Below are 23104 nucleotides of genomic sequence, written 5' to 3' on the forward strand. Positions count from 1 at the left end.
GGGAGCAGGGGTGGGGGAGATGAGGGAGGGAAGGTGCTTCTTTTTTCTCTCCTCTTCCCCCTTTTTTTTTCTCTTTCCTTTTTTTTCTTTATGTTTTTTTTTCAGGTACCCAGCGGACTCTCAGGGGGAGGGGGAGGGAGGGATATCTGGTTTAAAGTATATTTATCATAGGACCAAGATGATAAAAGTTTAAGATAGTTCAACGGAAAAATAATACGTTGACGCAATGGTGATATTATAATAAATGGTGATAAATGTAATTTCATCTATTGTACTTGGAAAACGTTGCTTGGTCTGTGTCGTAATGTAATTGTTTTTATTGTCAAAAATTATAATAAAGAGTATCTAAAAAAAAAATGCTAAAGACTATCTGGTTGCAAATGTTTTTAGGCCACCAATTGGCTAGAGGATTCTTCAGGTTAAGTAAAAATGTGTCTTCAAAATAAATCATACTGTGAGATGTCCCTCAACTCTTGCAGAGAAAAGCCTCCAAAGAGACCGATTGTGAACTCAACCGATTCCCTCTTATCTCCATTAGCCATATTTTCAGAAAAAATTCTTGTACCACTGGTAAAAAAAACTGCAAAGAATAATCCTATTCCCCCTGATTTTCCATTGGTAATCTGGGTTGCTACCAGTATGTGCACAGCCATGGAACATGATGAAGGTATCACAGTGGTGGCAGAGATACACCGATTACTCGGGACCCAAAGCAGAAACTTGGTTTCAGCTTCAAGCTCAGGTAACACCCGTGATCAGTTCTGGCATAAGCTGCAGAAGTTAAATGCCTCTGGCAAAGCCAGCATCTATTTCGAGTGTTTGAGTTCGGTTTGGGTTAGATCAGTGATGGCTAACTTATGGCACTGGTGCCAGAGGTGGCACTCAGAGCCCTTTCTGTGGGCACTGAAGCCATCACCTGAGATGACTCCAGGTATCTTCCTGCAGTATCAAAAAAGCCCATGACTTGCTGTGCACACAGCTATTTTAAAATGACAACTCTACCTGGGACTATTTTCTGCTTTATTGGTGTCCTCAGGGTGCTGGTATCAATGAAAACTGTGACAGAGAAAGGAGTATAAATCACAAATAAAATTTCTGTGTTGGCACTTTGTGAAGCCAGATGAAAGTGTATACCCTGATAATCTAACTACATTGTCACCCCACAGAACTAGATGGATCATAATGTGTCTGCTTAGAGAGCACACCCTGATATTTTGCACAGAGCAGCCTAGGGAGTGATAGGAGCTAAAACAGCAATAAAACTGAGTAAAATTGTAAAGTAAGTGGTTAAAATGAACTTTATTGTGTAAACATCATTAGGGGATTGAGATGTGAGAATTTTCTTTTGTGGGAAAACTCCTTTAACCCCTTAAGGATGTAGTCATTTTGTGACCTAAGGCTCAGACCTTTTTTTTTAATATGTTGCTTTAAACTATTAGAAACAGCTTCGTAACCATGAGATTTAAATGGTTATAATTTTTTAACACTTCGACTTACTAAAGTGATTTTGAGATAGTTTTTCATGACATGTACTTTATGTTAGGGGTAAATTTTGGTTGATATATTTCGCATTTATTTGTCAAAATAACCAAAATTTGGCAACATTTTTGAAACATACCATTTTCATTTTCAAAATTCTAAATGATCAGTTTTCAGATATTTTTAACCACCTTAATTATTTACAAACTACATTTCCTATATGCCTGCTTTATGTTTTCATAACTTTTATTTTAATATGATGTTAGACAGTGTCAGGATCAAGGGTAGTCGACTCACTTTAGCACCGCAAGCGATGACGTAAGCCAACACCTGGGAGCAGAATCTAAGTGTCACCCGGTTTTCACCAGAGCCTGTTGCAAAGCGGGTTGGTCTTGCTGCAGCGGAATACAACCAGGTCACTCTACAGGAGCGACTTAGTTCATGTTGGTGGCCAAGGCAAATTACATATTTGTAGAGCAGAATCATGGTCGGGGACAAGCAGCACGGGATGCACGGTCACAACGGGAATTCACAATACAAGCATAGGGCATAAGGAACAAACTTTCTCTATGGCTCGAGGCACAAAGATCCTGCAGGGGACACAGGAAGGAGCCGGATATTTAACAAGGAGGCCAGTGCTAATCATCAGCGCGCAGGCCCTTTAAATCTTAGAGAGAGACAACGCACGCACTCCCTAGGAGGCAGGGACGTGCATGCCAGAGTGTGGAGACCGCCGCTGGACCAAGCACAGGTGAGAGAAGCTGCTGCTGGCATGGAGGGGCACAGGGAGGCACACGGGTGCACCTGCAAATGGGACATGGGTCACAGGAGCACCAGTGACAGACAGCTTACAAATCGATCAGTGATTATCCATATTTTTAATGAAATTTCATAATAGAAGTTTTTGGGACCATTTTAGTTTTTAATTAATAGATCAACCCATTTTCAAAAGCACACCCCTCAAACTATTAGAAACCGCTTGTTTATCATTTGAGATTTTCATAGTGCTATATATACTCATGTATAAGTTGGGTTTTTCAGAATAATTTGAAAAATAATTTGGACTTACTTTTACTTCCGCTGTTAATGTGTTACTACAAAGGAGCCACTTTTGTAGATGGTACAGAGCAGAACACTTTCGGGTAAATCAGTCCTATACCCACTTGGACTTTAGCCATCTATTCAGCTACAACACTTTTTGCACACAACTGCATATGTATGATCTTTATCTCACGCTTAAGAAACGTTGTGTACAGGTCAATGCACTGTGCAGATGTCAGGCTCCAGGGGTAGTGGACCCACTGGACCACCGCGGGCGACACCTGGGACAAGAATCTAAGTCACATCCGCTTTTCACCAGAGCCTGCCGCAAAGCAGGTTGGACTTGCTGAGGCATGGTATCACCAGGTTATTTCACAGGTGCGATTATGTCCGCGGTGGCAGCCGAGGCGATCTACACAGACGTCAGACAGAATAGTAGTCAGTGACAGGCAGGAGGTCAGGACGGGAAGCACGGGATCAGAGTCAGGGATGTAGCAACAGGTCAGGGTAGGCGGAACAGGATCATAATCAAACACAAAACGGGGGTCACAACGGGAAATTGATAAAAAAGCACAAGTCAAAGAGTATGAAGATCCAGCAGGGAATGCTGGTAGAGGCCGGCTTTTAACTATATCCTGGAATGGCCAGCACCAATCAGCGGTGTTCTAGCCCTTTAAATCTTCACATGACGGCAAGTGCCCTAGGAGTCCCCGACGCACGCATACAGCCGCCAGAGCCGGAAAAGGAACGGGTGTGTAGCGCGGGTGCTGCGCTGGCGGGGCGAGAGAGGCACAGGTGAGCCCGCGACCTGCGGAAGCACCTGTGCCAGCAGACTTGTATTGCAGTATATTGTATAAGTTATGGGACTCCCTAGACTTTAAGCATGTTAGAGGGCTAGAAATAATAGTTAAATAAGAAAAGATTTAATATATATGAAAAAATAAATACAGTCAAATCACCCCCTTTCCCTAGAAAGCCTATAAAATAATAAAATCATAAACATTTAAGAAATCCTGATGTCTCATAATATTGGATCTATTAAAATATAAAAACAATTATTCCAGGTGGCAAAACCTGTAACAGAAAATAGAATCCAACTGATAAAATTGTCACTTTTTTCCCATTTCGGCCATTTGTCTCTATGGAGCTCACGGAGATTGCTCGGCGGTGTCCGTCATCTTCACATATTAGAATGGAGCAGAACGGACATGCACAGCCATCTGCACCGCTCATCCACAGGCTTCTCACAATAGAGAGAACTGGTGTAACTGAGCAAGTTTGTATGCCATCTTGCTTACACCTGCCTTGCCCATAAATTGTCAAAAGGATTGAGATCAGGACTTTGTGATGCCCACTTACAAACATTCATTTTGATATCCTTAAGCCTCTTTGTAACCGCTTTGGCAGTATGCTTGTCACGGGTGCCCCCACGACCCAAGTTCCGGGTCGTGGGCACACCCATGCCTCCCCGCAGTCCCTGGCTCCCCTCCCTGTCCTACCTGTCCATGTTGCTGGACATACTGTGTTTCTGAATCCCCGTTGTGACCCCGGTTCCATTATTGCTTCTGATCCCATGCTGCCTGTCCTGACCTTCCGCTACGCCCCCAACTCCAATCCTGTTCTGCCTGTCTTGTCCTCCTGCCTGTTGCTAACCACAAGTTTGCCTAATGATTCTGTACTTCGCCTTGACCGCCACCACTGACAAAGTCGGGCTTCGGGAACGACCTAGTGGTACTACGCCGCAACCAGTCCTACCTGCTTTGTGGCGGGCTCTGGTGAAGACCAGGTACCACTTAGACTCTGGTCCCTGGTGTCGGCTTATGTCATCGTCTACGGAGGTACAGAGGATTCACTACCTCCGAATCCTGATAATGCTTCTGGTCATTGTCCATTTGGAGAACACATTTCCACCAAAGATTTAACTTTCTGGCTGATGTCTTCAGAAGTTGCTTTAGTATTGTCACACAATGTTCTTTCTTCATGATGCTATCTATTTTGTAAAGCTCACCAGTCCCTCCTGCAGCAAAACAACCCCACAACAGGATGATGCCACCCCAGTATTTCACAGTTGGGATGGTGTTCTCAAGCTTGCAAGCTTCTCCTTTTTTCCTGCAAGCATAATGTTGGTCCTCATGACCTGTCTCCAAAGAAGAAAGATTTGTTTCCTGTGTTCAGCCCATCTCAATTCCACACTTGTTTCACTGTGGATAATGATCACTACCGTCCATGAAAATGAAATTAGACCTGTGTTGATAATGTAGAGGCAAAATTACTGGATCAATGATGATTCAAGTATGATGTGCTTGTCACTGTACACAAATTGTAGGGCAATTCTGTAGACACAGCTTTTCACACTGTAACGTCACCAACATCAAAGGACCATCTGACGCACACAGTGGCTTATGCATAGTGCTCTCCTTCGCATCTTCAACATTGTTGATGGCCATCATTTCTGCTCAGCATAAATTGATCTTCATCAGTAAACAGCAATGAGGCCAACTAGTCCTTCGTCCACTGTATATGTTAACCTGTAAACGTTAGAGGGCATCTAAGTTCATCCTAAAATTTCACCCAAAAGCCAAATATCCCTAACTTTTTGCTTGCAGCGCATAAAGTTTAAATTGATTCCAACATCCTTCAAGGCTTCCAAGAGTTGTAACATGACAACATATGTGGATTTAGGAGTTTGTGTCCACCTAGTGAAGCTTTTTTATATATTTAAATTAATAAAATACACTAAATGTTGTATTAGGTTAAAAATTAAACCAATACATTTATTTTACCCTTTACTGTTTCCATTGTTTGAAATTTGATAAAATTGTATGACTATTAATCTACTGGCAGCAGGCATGTTACTGCAGAGGATGACGTAATTCCATGAAGGTAAAATCGTATTAAGGGCCATGAGAAACGAGAAGTTAGTCCTGGAGAATGTGCAGGAATGGTTAAAAACTACTGAGCAAACATTCAGCTCGAAGTCTGCTACATACCGTATATAGAAGTGCAAAATCAATAGCCATACAATGTGGATTAGCCGATCTAGTGACTTTACACAAACAAATGCAAGGATTTTATAATACTCAATGTCACCCTCTCAAAAAAAAAAAAACAGCCTATTAAATATTCGGACAGAATGGAGTACAGGTTGTGCTTTGGCAGCTTGTATGGTTTTTAAGAATGTTGACCTCAAACAAAATCTGCATAATTCGTAAATCTCACTGGTTACTTATTAACAGGCAGAGAAACTGGAGTGACATGTATTTGAGCCTGCTGCGTACAGTATTTCCGGGGCTGTAAAGGCTACTGTTTCACGACATACCTGGCTGGAACACATTCACAACATTCTACCTTGTTAGCTGCTAGTTTTGTTATTTTGTATGTGCTGACAGGAAAATGAAGAAGTCGTCTTTAGAAGATTCTGTTTTCTTAGATAACAGTCCGATAAATTACGCTTCTCCAAATCCCTTGGACAGCCCGGGATCAGTCTTCTTCAGGTAAGTCATGTTCTATTTACTAGTTGCCTGCTGAATCCAAAGCTTGTTAGACAATAAACCGCAATATTAATGCTCCCTTAACATACAGTAGCATATGTCGATACTTATCTTAACTAGTACGTGTAAGAACAATATAGAATATTCAATATCAGTATAAATATGGCCTTTGTTGGATATAAGGTGGGTTGCTACTTTAGTTGAATAAGTCATTTGTTTTTTTCTCAAGTGTGGCTTACTTTAATCTTTTATTCATTATTCTAAAAATAGCTGTGTTGACATGTTAACTTTGCAGCAAGTGCAATGACCTGGTAGCAAAACGACATGAATCATAGTGAGATAGAAGTATATTTTAACTGCAATTTTATAAGGGAATCATATATTTAATGAATATTAGGGCCCTGAAACACAACTTACCTAACTTGAATTACGTGTCTTTCTTGTTTTAATGCTTTCAGTTTGGTGTCAATGTGAACAAATGACTAAATGTATCAATAGACATGGTAGGCCTGTGGCTATAATTATATTTGTGTTTCTTTATGAGGAATTCACAATGGGGGGGGGGGGATCTATTAAGACTGGCATTTTGTACATCAACCTGAATATACCACCCCACCCCCCTCCTCCGGGATCTACTAGGAGGCCAGAACCTCCTAGTAAATACCAGAATCGATCAAAGGAGCCAAACTGGCATCATAATCATTGTGAGCTGTAGCAATTGTCATGATTCTGTCAGAAACAGGTCCATCAAAATTCACATACATAACCAAGCTTGATGTAAGCGGTCAGTCTCGGCGAGTGGTGGCAATATTACCCTTTAACCTCTTAGCAAATAAGGCCTTTTTCACACAAGCGTTTTTCACAGGCATGATCTGCACGTGTTTCTGACATCGGAAGCTGCCACGTATATATGCCATCTATCAGTGCCGAGACTCTGCCGGCGGGTGCACATAAAAATATGTGATATGTATCCGCGTTTAATAATACACCTTCTATGCATCCATATGCCTCTGATGACACAGCTCCATAATAGAGGGGCTGTAGAAACGCGTCAGGCATAGGGTATATTAGGCAGAATAGGCAGGCTAGTATGGTCCACAACAGGACTTAAACTATAATCTGGCCATGTTCCTTTTCTAAATGTTCGAGTGCAGTGCCTATCAAATCACGAGGGCGAGAACCTGTTTAAATTGTGGATATCTAAGTTTCGCCGATTGTTGCGCTTGCTCTGAACAGAACATATTCTATATCAGCACTTTAGTCCAGCGAGGGGGTAATACTGTGAGAGAGTGGGATCCTTTTGGTCTCATTTCCCCCTTATACACTGGAAGCCTGATTTGACTATTTAATGGCTGAAGAGTGGCCGTATTTTAATAATATACAATAAAGTGTGATTTTTTAAGTGTTCTTTCTCAGGCAGTTACTATATCCATTCACCTGAACACAAACTTTCGTATCTAATTTGAACTCATTTATGCGATCAGGGTTTGGTCAGTGAAAAACTGACATTTCATCAGTTTTCAGCCCCCTTCCACACTTGCGTTTTTCATGCGCATTTTCTGTGCGTGCTTTTGACGTGCAGAACTTGCATTGCACTCTGACCCATTGTAATCAATGGGCTTTTTCAGACTTGCATTATTTTTCACGCACGTTTAAATCTCGACATGTTTTACTTTTGCAAGTCACGCGCGCGAAAAACGCACCATACAAGTCTATGAAGACGCATCAAAAACGCATTGCACTCTGAGACACACGCAAGTGCAATGCAAGGGCAATGCGTTTTTTACGCATCAATTGCCATAGAAAAGATAGAGCTCAGTCCTGAGTCCTTTTCACAAACTCTGACTGAAAACTGATTAATGGCCGATGCAAAATGTCAGTTTTTCACTGACCAAACACTGATCGCACCCTGATAAACTCTGACGTGATCTGCAACGCAAGTGTGGAAGGGGCCTCAGTCAGAGTTTGTTCATTGTCTCAGTTTTTCCGGCACGTGTTTGATCAGTTTTCACTTTGTTTTTCACACGCAGACAGCTAGCATAAAACGCTGGAAAACACTATTGACAGTGGTCTATCTTCTCAATGGCAACTGATCAGTAAATAAAAAAATTCATTGTGCTTCCATGTGTCTCAGAATGCAATGCGTTTTTGATGCATCCCCATAAACTGGTATGGGGCTAGTTCAAACAATTGCGAGAGCATACTGAGAGCTTTACACGCTTAAAAAAAAATTGTATGTGGTAAAAAAAATTTTTTCAGGACTTCTGCAGCACGTCAGTGGCTAGCACTTGCGATTATTTTCCCCATTCCACCACCTTCATGCCAGGGTGGGCAGCAGGGAATAGGCCAACTGGGGGAGTTTCCATCTCACGCCTGTGCATCTGCTCCAGGGACTGGCATAGAAGTATCAAAAACCCTAACATATGTTAATTAACCCCTAATGTGTTAAAGTAAAATGCAAGTTCAACACGTCCAAAAAATGCAAAATTATCACATCTGAAAAACACTAGTGTGAAAGGGGCCTAATTCTTTTCTTAATCCCACTTTAACTTGCATTCACCTCATCGCTTGTTCAATATAACACATTACAATAGTAATCTGACAGCATCTAAGTGCCAGTGGCAGACTGGTGGAACTCCATTAGACAGACAGAGAAAAACTGCCATCTCCAGAAATGGAACAATCGTTGGAAGGAATTATGCAAAATAAATTCCCACTCCCACCTCATATGATATAATTGTCAAAAATTTAAATTGCACCCATATACAGGAAATGGGAAGGTGGGTGTCCATGTATCTATGCTAACCACTGATGTGACTATGTACCAGGTTCCCAGGGATGTCTCTTCTAAAAGTCTTTTAAAGCATGGTAGTGTTATGCTCTGACCTTTTTATATTTTTGGGTACTGGGAATATAGTGGCATAATGAAAATTGCAGCAAAATAAATTATGTTGAATTGAAAAAAAATGTGATTTGATTTAAAGGTAGTTTATCGCCAGTTTTGACTATGTGAAGCTTCAGGCTGTGTTAGATAGCAACCCGTTAAGATCTTTGTGTATGCAATAAGTAGCAGGACAGCGAACAATGTATTTACATTCCCAACCATCCATCTACTGGGACAGTCCCAAATTTCAGGCTCTGTCCAGCTGTCCCAAAGTCATGGGACTTTAAGACAATGGTAAGGCAGGGAGCCACTTTTCAACAATTTAAAAGTTTTCATTATACACAAAGACAAAAATATTAATCTATAACTGGATTGAGCTCTATCCATATAGGGCTGGTACCTGATCAGATTCAACCATGGCAACTAACAGTGCTGCTGGTGGGTGGCTCCATCTTGGATGGTTTATGGACAATCAGTTGTCATGACAGCCTGGAGTCTCATAGAGTCTCCTAGGCCTTTCAGTCAGCACAATCTATAGCGGTGTGTGTCGAGCACACTGTTACAGATCACCGGCAAAATACTGGATGCGATCTATTTTAATTTTTCATGTCTAACTTGAAGACAGTTTTAATTTATCTCCCTTGAGGTGGGTACCCAAAGTAGGAAATGGAAAGGGTGGAGTAGTAAATTAGTACCCTACAAGGACTATATGCCATAGTTTAGAAAAAAAGACAGCTGAGAGATGAAGTACTGACTTTGTAATTATATCGATAAAGGGCAGATCACAACTTTATCAGGGGGCATCTGCAATGTTTAGAAAAAAGAAAGTTTCTCTACCAACACAGAAGAATATACAATAATGTAAGTTGTTTCTGAGAAATCACTAAAAGAATTACCTTCTTGAAGGTTATAGTTACTTCAGTAAACAGCTAGAAATGGGTCGTTAATACCATCCCATGATGTTAAGGATGTACAAAGTGGGCACGTGGGCTTAGCCCTCTTCATACATAATGCAGCAACCACCGTTAACACCTGAGATCTGCACTGGCACCAATTTCGGGTGTTAACTGTTTAAGTACTGTGGACATAGGGGCCCAATGCACTGAAATGGCGGCAGGACATACACGCTGTCTTATTGGCTCCCACTGTGGCATCATGAAGGGGTTATGATTAGGTATGCAGTAATGAGCACCTTTAGGTTTCAAGTACCCAAAAGAAAAAAAAGTTAATGCCATTCTCCTTTCCCCCCAAAAAATTGTTAAGTATCATTAAATCCCAAAATGTTCAATCAATCAACATATAAAAACAATTATTCCTGGCAGTGAATCCCATAAGATAGAAATAACGTCTGAATTAGCCCTTTTTTGCCATATTGCAATACATAAAATGTAAGTGAAAAGTGATCAAAAGGTAGGAAAATTTAATTTCACCCCACAAAAAAATGACACCTTACACAGGTCAGCACACTTAAGTAGAAAAAAGTAACAAAACCTATATGAATTTGGTATCTCCATGATACTACTGGCCCAAAGAATAAAGAGGAAGTACACAGTGGAAGCTCTAAAAACCGAGCCCACAAATGTTTTTCCAGGTTCCCATTGCATTGTATGGAATATTAAAAGATGCCTCAAGGAAGTTCAATTTGTTACAAAGCAAGCCCCTCATACATCTCTGTAAACAGAAAGATTAAAAAAAAGGGCAGGAAAAATTCAAATTATGGAAAAACGGCATTGGTGCTAAGGGGTTAAGATACTGAAGACATTGTATATATGTCACATCACAAATGGGATGCTTCCTCCCTTGTGTAATTAGAATTCCTTAGATCACTGTACGAATAAGGTACACCATGAAATACATTAGTGTTCTGGGTATTCTACATCTGATCTTGGCTAAATGCACTTCTACCCTGGAACATGACTCTCTCTTTCTTACCTTAATTTACATTATCAAGCAGGATCAGTAATGTATACTCTAGAAAACCCACAGGTAATAGTATTCAAGAGTAGGAATGTACAGCAACTTGAATCTGGGCTATTGTACCTAATAGTCTAGAGGTGTCAGTGTGTCTTATGTTGGTGACACAACCTGCATGCAGGTTTCATACAGAATGCAGATTGAAAAGTTATTCCTTAAAATGGTGTATTCATACTGAGTTTGTGACATGCAGCCCAACACAATACGGTACATTTTTTAGGCTAAAAATAAAAATTTCTTTATCTAATTTACTTTAAAGACATATTTTCCATAGTGTTGAAATGGGTACGTTTATAACCGTAGGCAAATCATGCACATATTCTATATCATAAGCCAAAATCTGGATAGGAAAGTGTGAATGTTCCAAATAGGGTTTACTGTAGGTAAAATAGAACCTGAATAAGTTTGTTGTTGAAAGTGTTGCACAGGCATATTTATTTTTCAGGTGAAACCTATAGAAAATTTATACTACAGTGATGTTATATCATAACAGAAGTTTAGAAGCATGCAATGTTGATTTCCTCATATAAAAATGTATTAAAACAAAAGCAAACCAGTGGGGGTAGTCCCCCACAAAAAATGTCAATGTCTGAATAACTTGAGCATCTATTACAGCTTGAAAAGACATCTCATATTGTTCAACTAATTGCCCTTCTGAAAGGACTACCCTTCCAAGATCTGTTACAAAGTGTCATAGCATGGCAGTGTATGATAGGATCACACAGACCATCCGGGGGTATGAAAAAAAAAGAATTATAAAAAAGACCAACATATTCAAATCACCCACTTTCCCTAGAACAGATATAAAAAAAGAAATAAACAGTAAAAATCCTAAACACGTTAGGTATGCCCACATCTCAAACTGTCCATTCTATCAAAATATTCTTGGCTTTGAACCCAAAATGGTAGCTAAGAAAACATCAGCTCAAAAATTTTGGAAACCGATGCACATCTTTCAAATCAAAGACCCGATGCACCCACTAACTGGAGGCTTTCTCACCCTAACGGAGTTATGTGAAGCTCCAGATCGGTTTACCCCTGCAGCCGACTCATATCCGCAGATATACCAATACTGCCAGTGGATAGTGGTCACAGGGAGTCCCTTCCCTTACAGAATTTGAATGTATTAGTCTGAGGGGTTCCGCTTCTAGGGGACTTATCTCTGACCTATACAATCTCCTTACAGCCCAGACCTATCCAGATCCCAATAGACATGCATAAATGACCAGATGGGAAGATTGGTTGGGACGGACATTATCAGCATCACAGTGGAGGAGGATATGGAATAATGCCCCAAAGAGACAGTCCTTGTCTGCCCTTTTTCGAGAAAATCAGTATAAGATCTTGATGAATTGGTAACACACCCTAGCCCTTTTACATAACATAAATAAACCCATCTATCCCTGATATTTGCTGGAGGTGCGATGCCCCCGAGGCCAATCTCTTCCAAATCTTTTGGGACTGTGCAATCATACAACCTTTTTGGTAAAAATACCTGTTCCGTGCTGGAAACGGTCTTAGGGTTTAACTGGACTAGTGATCCAGCTGCATTCCTTTTGGGGATCCCACCTCCAGAATTAGGAAAATTGCATACAAAAATGTTCTTTCACATTTTATGTGCAGCTAAGACATTGATTTTTCTCTATTGGAGACGTACATCCCCGGAGTTCACCAACCTATTCCTGGTGCATGTGAGTGATTGCTTTTGCGACACAATTAGTTTTTTAATTCCGCATTTTTTTCCGAATCCATCGGGTTTTCCAACTGCCACAAAGCCCCCCCCCCCCCATTTCTGTTGCACAAAATCCAGCCAAAATCCGATCGTGGGCGCCAAAATCCCGGTGGAATTCGTTACAAAACTGAAAAAGTCAGGAAAACCAACGAAAGTGCGGCCGCGGAGCCCTAAGTAAACGTGCCCCACTGTCGCGCTGACCGCGGCGTGCAAGGGGCATTACCGGGGGGGTCCGCTGCTCCGATCGCAGCCCCGGGACTGCCGGTGCCCGGGGCTGCGCGATCCTTCTTCCTGTAGCCGGGTCCGTGCCTTCTGACAGGACCCGGCTGTAACACACTGAGCATGCTCAGTGTGTTACATTACACAGTGTAATACATCTGTATTACACTGTGTAATGTGTGTAATGTGTTAACCTGTAAAAGTTAATAAAAATGTTAAAAACATTACATAAAATAATTTTTTAATAAAAATAATTAATTAAATAAAGTTAGAGTCCCCTAAACACAAATATTATATATAATATAAAACACGCCAAAAATGTACATTTTTCATAAAATCTCTACACAAAAATGTTCTAAAAAGTGATCAAAAAAAGTTATGTGCGCAAAAATGGTACCACTGAAAAGAACAACTCAACATGTAAAAAATAAGCCCTAAACCAGCTCTGTCAACCAAAAAATATTAAAGTTACGTCTCTGAAAAGATGGCGATGCAAAAACAAATGAGATTTCCTCTATATTAGTTTTTATCCAGTAAAATTGTAAAAATAAATAAAAAACTATATAAATGAGGTATCACCGTAATCGTAGTGACCTATAGAATGAAGATAATTTAATATTTTTAGTGTACGGTGTACGACCCCCCAAAAATACGAAAAGAAAGTAAACCAAAATTGACAATTTTCTTTTCACCCATACATTCAAGAGTTAATAAAACCTCATCAATAAGCTAATGACCCACTAAAATGAAGTATTTGTAAAGTGCATCTCATGTCGCAGAAAATAAGCCTTTATATGTCCAAATTGACAAAAAAATAAAGATTGTATAGCCAATAAAAATTGACAATGCATAATCTGCTCTGAATGGCGCAGCTCCCTTCGATGCCCTGGCGTGTGCCCATACAGCAGGTTACCACCACATATGGGGTATTATTATACACGGAAGAGATTGGGTATCAAATTTTGTGGAGCGTTTTGGTATTTTATCCACTGTGAATTTGTACATTTTTTGAAAAACATATTAATTTAGCCAAAAAAATTTTACTTTCAAAATTGCATCCGATTTTGTTTTATCCCCTGTAAAACAATTAAAGGGTTAACAAACTTCATAAAAGTTGTTTCACGTACGTTGAGGGGCGTAGTTTCTATAATGGGGTAATTTATGGGGTTTACTTTTATTTAGGTCTCTCAAAGTGATTTGAAACCTGAGCAGGTCCCTCAATAGCAGGATTTAGCGTTTTTTATGAAAATGTGAAAAATCGCACCTAACGTTCAAAGGCCCATAACATCCTACAAAAATAAGAGTATGCATAAAAAACCATGTCCACATAAATTAGACATTTAGTGAATGTTAGTTATTACGTTTTTTTTGCGGTTATGACTTTGTATGGAAAAAGTAGAACATTTTGAAGTTCAAAAATCAAAAATTTTTCCAAATTTTCACCAAATATCTGATTTTCTCATAAATAAATGCAAAACATACCACCAAAATTTTTCAAATAACCTGAAGTACGATGTGTCACGAGAAAACAATTTTAAAATCACTTGGATATGTTAAAGCGTTCCGAAGTTATAACCACTTATAGTGACGCAGGGCAGATTTGAAAAAATGGGCGGTGTCAGGAAGGTGAAAAGTGGCTTCAGCGTTAAGGGGTTAAAGAGAACCCGTCAGGCAAAATAACCCCCCTAATCTAAATATATTTTCATAAACTGCCATTAGAGAGCATTGCCTCTATCCCTTCATTGTCCCTCTACATGCCTGTAAACCTAAGCAATGAGGTCCTAAAGCTGTATGCAAATGACCTGTGAAATGTCCAATGAAGCATAAGCATATTCAAGCTGTCCACTCTATTCATGAGTGGGAGGTACCGCCACACCCCCAGTGCTTGACTGACAGCCTGTATAATGACGTGAGGCTGTATAATGATGTGCTTCCTGGTGCTGGTGGCCACGCCCCCTGCACCCTGTGTGTGCATGTGTGTGTGTATAGGAGGGATACAGCAGCTCCAGGATGCAGCCATGTTACAGCAGAACATGTCACATTCATGTGTAGCTCATGTCTGTGTCTCTCACCTGTATATTAGGAGGATGCAGCACTCACACTAGCCATGCTTTACTATACATTACACACAGACATGAGCAGGGGGAGGAGAGGGGAGGGGTAACAGGGGTGACATCACTGCCTCTGACCATGTGATCAGCCTCATTTACATGATAAAGAATAGATGATTTTATAATGATTAATGTATGAAATAACTAGATAAAGGCTGTGATGGGATCCTTGTGAGCTGCTCCAACAGGAAGAGGTGACAGGACAAGTCACACAGACCTGATGACAGGTGTCCTTTAAGGTATTTTAATAAGAATCCGAAACCCAGAATCCTACCCCTGTACCCTGCTATATTCGGCTACTCAATGTATAGACAAATGTTTAAAAAGCGCCCACACAGTAGGTCAGTTTGTAAAATAGAGACATTAGTGACATATAGTACCTCTCTGGTGACGATCTGTTCCATCAAGAAGAGAACTTTATTAACACTTCTTCCGGCCATGGTTTATCACTGTTGTATTCATCTCCAGATGTCATCAGCTCCGTGGTGCACGTCTCCACACTGTGCCCATAAAAACACCAAAGTCACTTACAGTATGTCACCTGGATAATACAAAGCTTACATACAGTGCAAATAAACAAGGCGAAACACCCCGGGGAAACAGTTCAGATACACCCCCCCCAGACATGGGACAACAACAACAAAATCACAAAAAAAAAATCACTGGAAATCAAATAATTCCCGATTGAGGCCTGAATTTAAGTCACCCACAAAATTAAAGTGGAAAAACACACTACAGGCTGATCCAACTGTGATATAATGTCTGTAAAACAAGACAGAATGAGGCTCAGTATTGTGTATGGCCTCCATGTGCCTGTATGACCTCCCTACAATGCCTCAGCATGCTCCTGATGAGGTTGCAGATGATCTTCTGAGGAATCTCTTCCCAGGCCTAGACTAAAGCATCCATCAACTCCTGGACAGTCTGTGGTACAACGTGGCATGTGGATGGAGCAAAACATGATGTCCCAGATGTGCTCAATAAGATTCAGCCACATGAGGTCTCGCATTGTCCTGCATAAATAGGAACCCAGGGCCAACTGCACCAGCATATGGTCTCACAAGGGGTGTGAGAATCTCATCTCTGTACCTAATGGCGGTCAGGCTACCTCTGGCGGGCATATGGAGGAATGTGCAGCACTCCATGGCGTCTCCAGACACGTCTGTAACGTGTGCTCAGTGTGATTCTGCTTTCATGTGTGAAGACCACAGGGCGCCATTGGAAAATTAGCCAATCCTGTTGTTCTCTGGCAAATACGTGAACACAACCCCCATCTGTGGAGGTTGGACCCTCATTTCACCCTCATGGAGTCTGTTTAGAACCGGTTGTGCAGGGACACGCACATTACTGGCAGGCTGGAGGTCATTTTGCAGGGCTCTGGCAGTGATTCTCCTGTTCCTTCTTTCACAAAGGCAGAGGTAGCGGTCCTGCTGCTGAGTTGTTGCCCTCCTACAGTCCCCTCCATGTCTCCTGGTATACTGGCCTATCTCCTGGTAGTACCTCCAGCCTCTGGACACTATTCTGACTGACACAGCAAACCTTCTTGCCACAGCTCATGTTGCTGTGCCATTCGGGATGAGCTGCACTACCTGAGCCATTTGTGTGGGTTGCCAAAGCATATAGGGAGGCCACACACAATACTGAGCCTCATTATGTCTTGTTTTACAGACATTACATCAAAGTTGGATCAGTCTATGGTGTGTTTTTCCACTTTAATTTTGTGGGTGACTCCAAATCCAGGTCTCCATTGGTTAACAAATTTGATTTCCATTGATGATTTATTGTTGATTTTGTTGTCAGCACATACAACTTTATACAGAACAAAGAATTTAATAATAATGTTTCATTCATTCAGATCTAGGATGTGTCTGTCAGGTTCGCAGGGGAGAACGCTGGGACTTCTGGTCCTTCCTCCAATGCTTCTGGAGTTCTGGACTGCCGGAAGTTGTGGTACCTCTGCATGGTGTCTGCGTTTGTGCTTTGTTGTTCTGCACCATGAGGGGTTAATTCCCAGGAGTTGTCCAGATCCAATCAGGTTCTGGAGGTGGGGTTCTGGCTGCATAAATTGCAGCTTCACTAGTCACCTGTGATAGTGTTTGAATTCCCTTCATCGCTTGCTGTCTGCTATAGGTTTTATCTGCTCTTGTTCTGTATTGTTGTGATCTCGGCTAGTTTTTGACGTTGACCCTTTTGCTTGCTGATTTTGCTCTTGATGTACCCTCTCGTGACTCTAGGTAGTTACTACTCTTTTGTGTTTTATATTTGTTAGTCTGTTGTGTTGTTCCCCTCCTGCACTTAACTAGTGTATTCAGAGTCTTTAATTAGTCGCCCCAAGTTTTTTTTCCCTCAAACAAAAAATGTGATTGCTGGTATGGGAATCACATTTTCTTTGTAAATATCACCTGATATTACACCCTGGACCTAACAATTTATTCCCATTAACCCCTTCACATACCAGGACGTACTATTATCTCCTGGTGCTGCGAGAAACGTATGGATAGAGCTCACAAGCTCTTTCCATACATGGCGGTTGACGGCTGTATTACACAGGAGAAATCTGCCTGTAACTTGGTGCCAGCCAACAGTTAAGTGCCACGGTTGAACTCAACCGCGGCATCTACCAAAGCTGCAGATTCCCCCTCCGTGACATCATCAGGCTTTTAGATTTCATTACCAAAATTGTTTTGTACTGCATTATAGTAATGCAGCATATAGTATGAGCAAACAGATCCTTCAGGGTTAAAGTAGCCTAGAGGGTCTGAAATAATAGTAAAAATAATTTAGTAAAATAATAGTAAAAAAGTTTAAATCACCACCATTCCTTAGAACACATATAAAAATAAATAAAAAGTAAAAAATCATAAACATGTCAGAACGGGCATTTTGGGACGTGGGCGATAAAAAAAAAAGAAAGATTATTCCTGGCCCTGAGCACCCTAATGGAAAAAAGCACACATTTCCCCTTCCATGAATATTTGAATGAAAAGATGCTCAAACAGTTATACAGTATAAGTACCAAATTTATATAAATTAAAAAGCTAGCACGTACCCCTAAAAGTGACACCTTGCATAGGTCCGTATACCAAAGTGTGAAAAAGTTATTGGCCTCAAAATTTGGCAAAATAACAAATATTGCTTTTGGATAAAAGATTTAAATTTTAAATCTAAAATACTAAAACCTATATCCCTTTGATTGTACAGAGTAAAAGAATAAAGGATGTCATTTGGAGTACAGAATTAAATCCATAAAAACGACCACGAGAAAACACTGAAAATGTGTTTTTTGTCAATTTCACTTCACTGTAATTTTTTTCCAGCTTTCGTGTACATTGCGTGGATATAAAATGGCATATTAAATGGCGCCACTAAAAAGTACAATTTGTCTCGCAGATAAAAAGCCCTCACACATCTCGGTAAACGTAAAATTTTTTAAAAAGTTACTCTTTAGGAAAGTGGAGTAAAGGTTAAGGCAGAGCCCAAAATAAAACAAATAATGTTACAATTATTTTTTATTATTATAATTCTGTAATAACGATCTCTAATAATAAGACAGGACTCTGTATTTTATCAGTATTTGGTCAATACTTTACATGGTCAGTATTTCCTCAGTATTTCACCCGTATTTACATTTGTTGATTTTTTATTGTAAGGTACTATAAAAAACAATCTGTTTTTTTGTCCAACAAAACTATGACATGTAGCGTTTTCAAATACAGACATTGGAAAAAAAAGATGATATGTAAATAGAACAACATATTAATATGCTCATCTGAAATAAGCCTTAAGCACATGCATAACAATTCAAGTTACAAGAACCTATTTGGAGAATATATATTTTTCAAAAATAATCATATTAATAATACGGTAGTATAAATAATAATACAGTAGTACAAAATAGAATGCATCAAATAAAATTTAAATGTGATGCTCCAGAAAATATTAGTTTGATCTATCCTAGAAGATACAAAATGTTTTAAATAAATTTATAAAATCACATGTACTGTATATCTGGTATATCTGGTATCCAGTGGAGGACAGTACTATCACTAATGACGCTTTTTTAGCCCGAAACACGTCAGCTTGTCTGCATGCATTTAGTCACTCTTTTAATGTAACCTAATAAAACATTGAAGAACCAAACATGTTTAATCCCTGTGCTCAGTGGTTTTGCTGAAAAAACTATTATAAAAATCAGGACAATGAGGCTCTGTCTGCCTGGCTCGCCGCTTCTGCTCTCACATTAAGTATGCGCTGTTGTCCCTGGCAGGCAGAAGTAATCAATTGCTGCACCATCCCCTAGCTGCTGTGTATGAGTGATCCAGCTCAGGTTGATTAGTCCCATCTCGGCAGTTCAGAAAACTCAGTGTAATGTGTTTATCAACAGCAGGCTGAAGCAATGCAGCCTTCCCATGGTCCTGAATGATATAATTGTTTTTTCAGCAAAAGCAACTCGGCTCAGGGATTAAATACGATAAGATTCTACATCAGTGTAGATACAGTATTCTCAAGGTATGTTAATTTTTTCTCCAGAAACACAAGAGGGTGGGTTGATTTTTCCCCTTTAGATTTTCTTTTAGATCTAGAAAACTTCCTTATGAATATCTTTATGAATTGTCATTGTAAACAGTACAGTAGTGGTGCTTGTTCTATGGTAATTAACCCCTTAATGACCGCCGTATCGGCTTTCTACGGCGGTCATTAAGGGTACTTCCCGAAATCAGAAGAAGATTTCGGGACACCGGGTCTCGCTGGTGCCGGTGTCGGGCTGTGATATCACAGCCCAGACCCGGCACTAACACCCGGGATCAGAAAAACTCTGATCCCGGGTGTTTAACCCCTTACACGCCACGGTCAAGCATGACCGCAGCGTGCAAGTGTGTCCCCCGTGGATCGGACCCCCCGGTGTGCTTACCGGGGGATCTGATCCCTCCTGCTGCTGCCCCGGGTCCCGACGAGTGACCCGAGGCTGTCGGCTCCTCTCTGTGCCGGGTTCCGCCTCCTTGCAGGACCCGACTGTAAGTAACTGAGCATGCGCGGCATGCCTAGTTACTTACACTATAGGTGTATTGCAGTGTAAAGGCTTGAATAAGCGATCGGATGATTGCTTATTCAAGCCAAGAAGTAGACAATGTAAAAAAGTTTTTAAAAAAAATTAAATCTTTTTATAATATAATTAAATAAATAAATGTCCCATAATCTCCCCAGTAACACATAAAATGCAAATAAAGTAAATAAAACACAAAAACACGTACATATTTGGTATCACCGCGTCCGTATTAATCTGTACAATAAATCTAAATCAATATTGAACCCGCGCGGTGAACTACGTAAAAAAAAACTCCAAAAACTTCCCATAATATACAATTTTTCATCAAACACCATCACAAAAAATGTTCTAAAAAGTGATCAAAAAAAGTTACGTTCCCTAATATGATACGACTGAAAAGAACAACTGTTTTCGCAAAAAATAAGCCCTCAACCAGATCTGACAACAGAAAAATACAGAAGTTATGGCCCTGAAAAGTTGTCAATAGTAAAAACAATGCGATTTTCTCCAATATTGGTTTTGCTCAGGAAAATTAAGCAAAAATAAGAAAAACTATATAAATGAGGTATCACCGCAATCGTAGTGAACCAGAGAATAAAGATAAAATATTATTTTTACATTACGGTGAGCGGGGGAAAAAAATGCTAACAATCCAAAATAAAATTTGATGATTTTGTTTGTGTCCCCCTTGAAATAGTTAATAAAATCTCAAGAATGAGCTTTAGACTCCCAAAATAATCTATCTATACATTGTATCTCATCCCATAAAAAATAAGCCCTCATATGTTCGCATTACCAAAAAAAATAAAAATTTATAGGTCGTACAATGTGACAATACAAATCTGCTGTGAATGGCGCCTCCATTCATTCTATACTCGGCCGTGCGCCCGTACAGCAGTCACCACCACATATGGGGTATCAGTACACTCGGGAGGAATTGGGCATCAAGCGTTGCAGTGCGTTTCATCATTTAATTTATTCTGAAAATGTCAGTTTTGGCCTAAATGAATGTATTTTCCAAAAAAATTCTATAGTTTCTAAATCGCAGGTCCATATTTTTTAACCCATGTGAAACACTTAAAGGGTTAATAGACTTAATAGAAGTTGTTTTACATATGTTGAGGGGTGAACTTTCTATAGTGGGGTAATTTATGGGGTTTTACTATTATTTAGGCCTCTCAAAGTCACTTGGAAGCTGAGTTGTCCCTCAAAATGTGAGTTTTGGCAATTTTCATGAAAATGAGAAAAATCGCACCTAAAGTTCTGCGCCTCATAACATCCTAGAAAAATGACCGGAAGCATAAATTATCATCCCAACATAAAGCAGATATTCTGTAAATGTTAATTATCAAACTTTTTGGGAAGTTTTACATCTTGTCTGGAAACCAGAACATTTCAAACTTGCAAAATGAAGATTTTTTTACAAACTTTTGCCAAATTTTAACTTTTTTTCAGAACGAAACGCAAAACTTAATCACTTAAATTTTATAACTAACATGAAGTACAATGTGTCACGAGAAAACATTCTCAAAATCACCGGGATATGTTAAAGCGTTCCGAAGTTATAACCAATTATCGTGAGACAGGGCAGATTTGAAAAATCGAGTCTGGTCATTGAGCTGAAAACTAGTGTCGGTGATAAGGGGTTAAAAACGGGAGTTGGATGACAGACATTTCATGAAGTGTTGAAATCCAGTCCCTTCCTCTAAAAAGGCACAGTGAAGATGTATAGCGTATTTATATGTAGAGTACAATAATGCTGTCATTTGTGATGACAACAGATGTATCATGCATAGTCAGCTATTCATCCTAAATCCACTGTCAACATTCACTCGCAACCAACATTTGGTTTCAATGATATGGCTGTGTGTGCAGAAAAAAAATATTTTGCATGTGAAAATCCAACATACATGAACTTTCTTTATCCTAACCTCTGCCACGGACAGCCCATTAGATAGATAAATAATGTATTGGCATCTTCATTTGCCCACGCTGTAAAGATCACTGTGTAGGGATAAACCTCATGAAAAATGTAATGTTACTATCCAAAAAATATTCATATATTTCTCATGAATCAACAAAGCACAGCCTAGAAATCTAAGAAAACAGACATCTCACAATTGTTGTACATGTACTTCTCACGAAAATATCATGTTAAGGCTAGATTCACACAAACATATGCCCGCAGGGCCGTAGCCAGGCGGACATACGTCCAGTGCGATAGAGAGGAGGAGGGGTGACCCCTCCCCTCTACATAAAAATGAATGGAGTACAGCCGTGCACACGGGGAAAGATGGAACATGTTCTATCTTGTCCCCGTGTACAGAGCCACACGTGTGGCACTGTATCGCTCCGTGTGCCCATTGCCGTCAAGCTTGCAGACGTACATACGCACCCCCCCCCCCATACAGTTGTGTGAATGCGGCCTAAGAGCAGAGATGGATCCTTGAACATTATTCAGCTCCAATCCAGCCGAGTTAAATATATGGAGTGGACAAGAAGCCATAACACAAAGCCTCAAAGCCATAAAACTGAAATATCACTCAAATAAATGTTTCTAAACAACATACATATACATATGTTATTGGTAATGCAAACAAAAAGGTTTATTACCGGTAAATATTTGCATGTTTATAGCGTTTTTATTCCTATTTTGTTAAATGAGAACTTCCATCATTCTTTGGCTGGGCACAACATGCAAGGAAGTAGTCCAGGACATAGGAATAGATTACATTTATTTACTGTAGTTCAATATCTTAAAGAACTGTAGCCATTACTTTCACTGAGCAATAAAACCAAAGTAAACTGTAACTAAGCATTTACAGTATGAACCTTAGTCAGGTATGGAGTATGTGCTGTTGCCAGGTATTTCAGGGTTCATACAATATCACATGATTATGATGGAATACGTGTGTGTCATAAGACTACATGCAGCATATGTTAACAACACATGGACCATATGCTAACAAATCAATGTGTCACAAAGGTACATATCACGTTTTTGTACGTAGAAAATGTAGCATCAAGAATTTTTTTTTCTTTAAAGAATAATCATATGGGGTTTTATAAAAACTGCCTTCTATGGTAGTTACCTGTTTTTTGCACTAGAATCCTTGTGATAGTATT

The 23104-nt window shown here is 39.9% G+C and overlaps 1 protein-coding gene across 1 annotated transcript in view; it reads left to right on the plus strand.

The window, feature by feature from the left end:
* Positions 1 to 5809: 5809 nt before the first annotated feature.
* GRAMD2B (GRAM domain containing 2B) overlaps positions 5810 to 23104 on the plus strand; it is a 65290-nt gene continuing 47995 nt past the window's right edge. Inside the window, exon 1 of the mRNA XM_072141457.1 lies at positions 5810 to 6014. Coding sequence (XP_071997558.1) covers positions 5914 to 6014 — 101 coding nt within the window. The 5' untranslated portion in view covers positions 5810 to 5913. The remainder of the gene's footprint in view (positions 6015 to 23104) is intronic.

This window comes from Engystomops pustulosus, chromosome 1 (assembly GCF_040894005.1).
Source record: "Engystomops pustulosus chromosome 1, aEngPut4.maternal, whole genome shotgun sequence".
Lineage (NCBI taxonomy): Eukaryota > Metazoa > Chordata > Amphibia > Anura > Leptodactylidae > Engystomops > Engystomops pustulosus.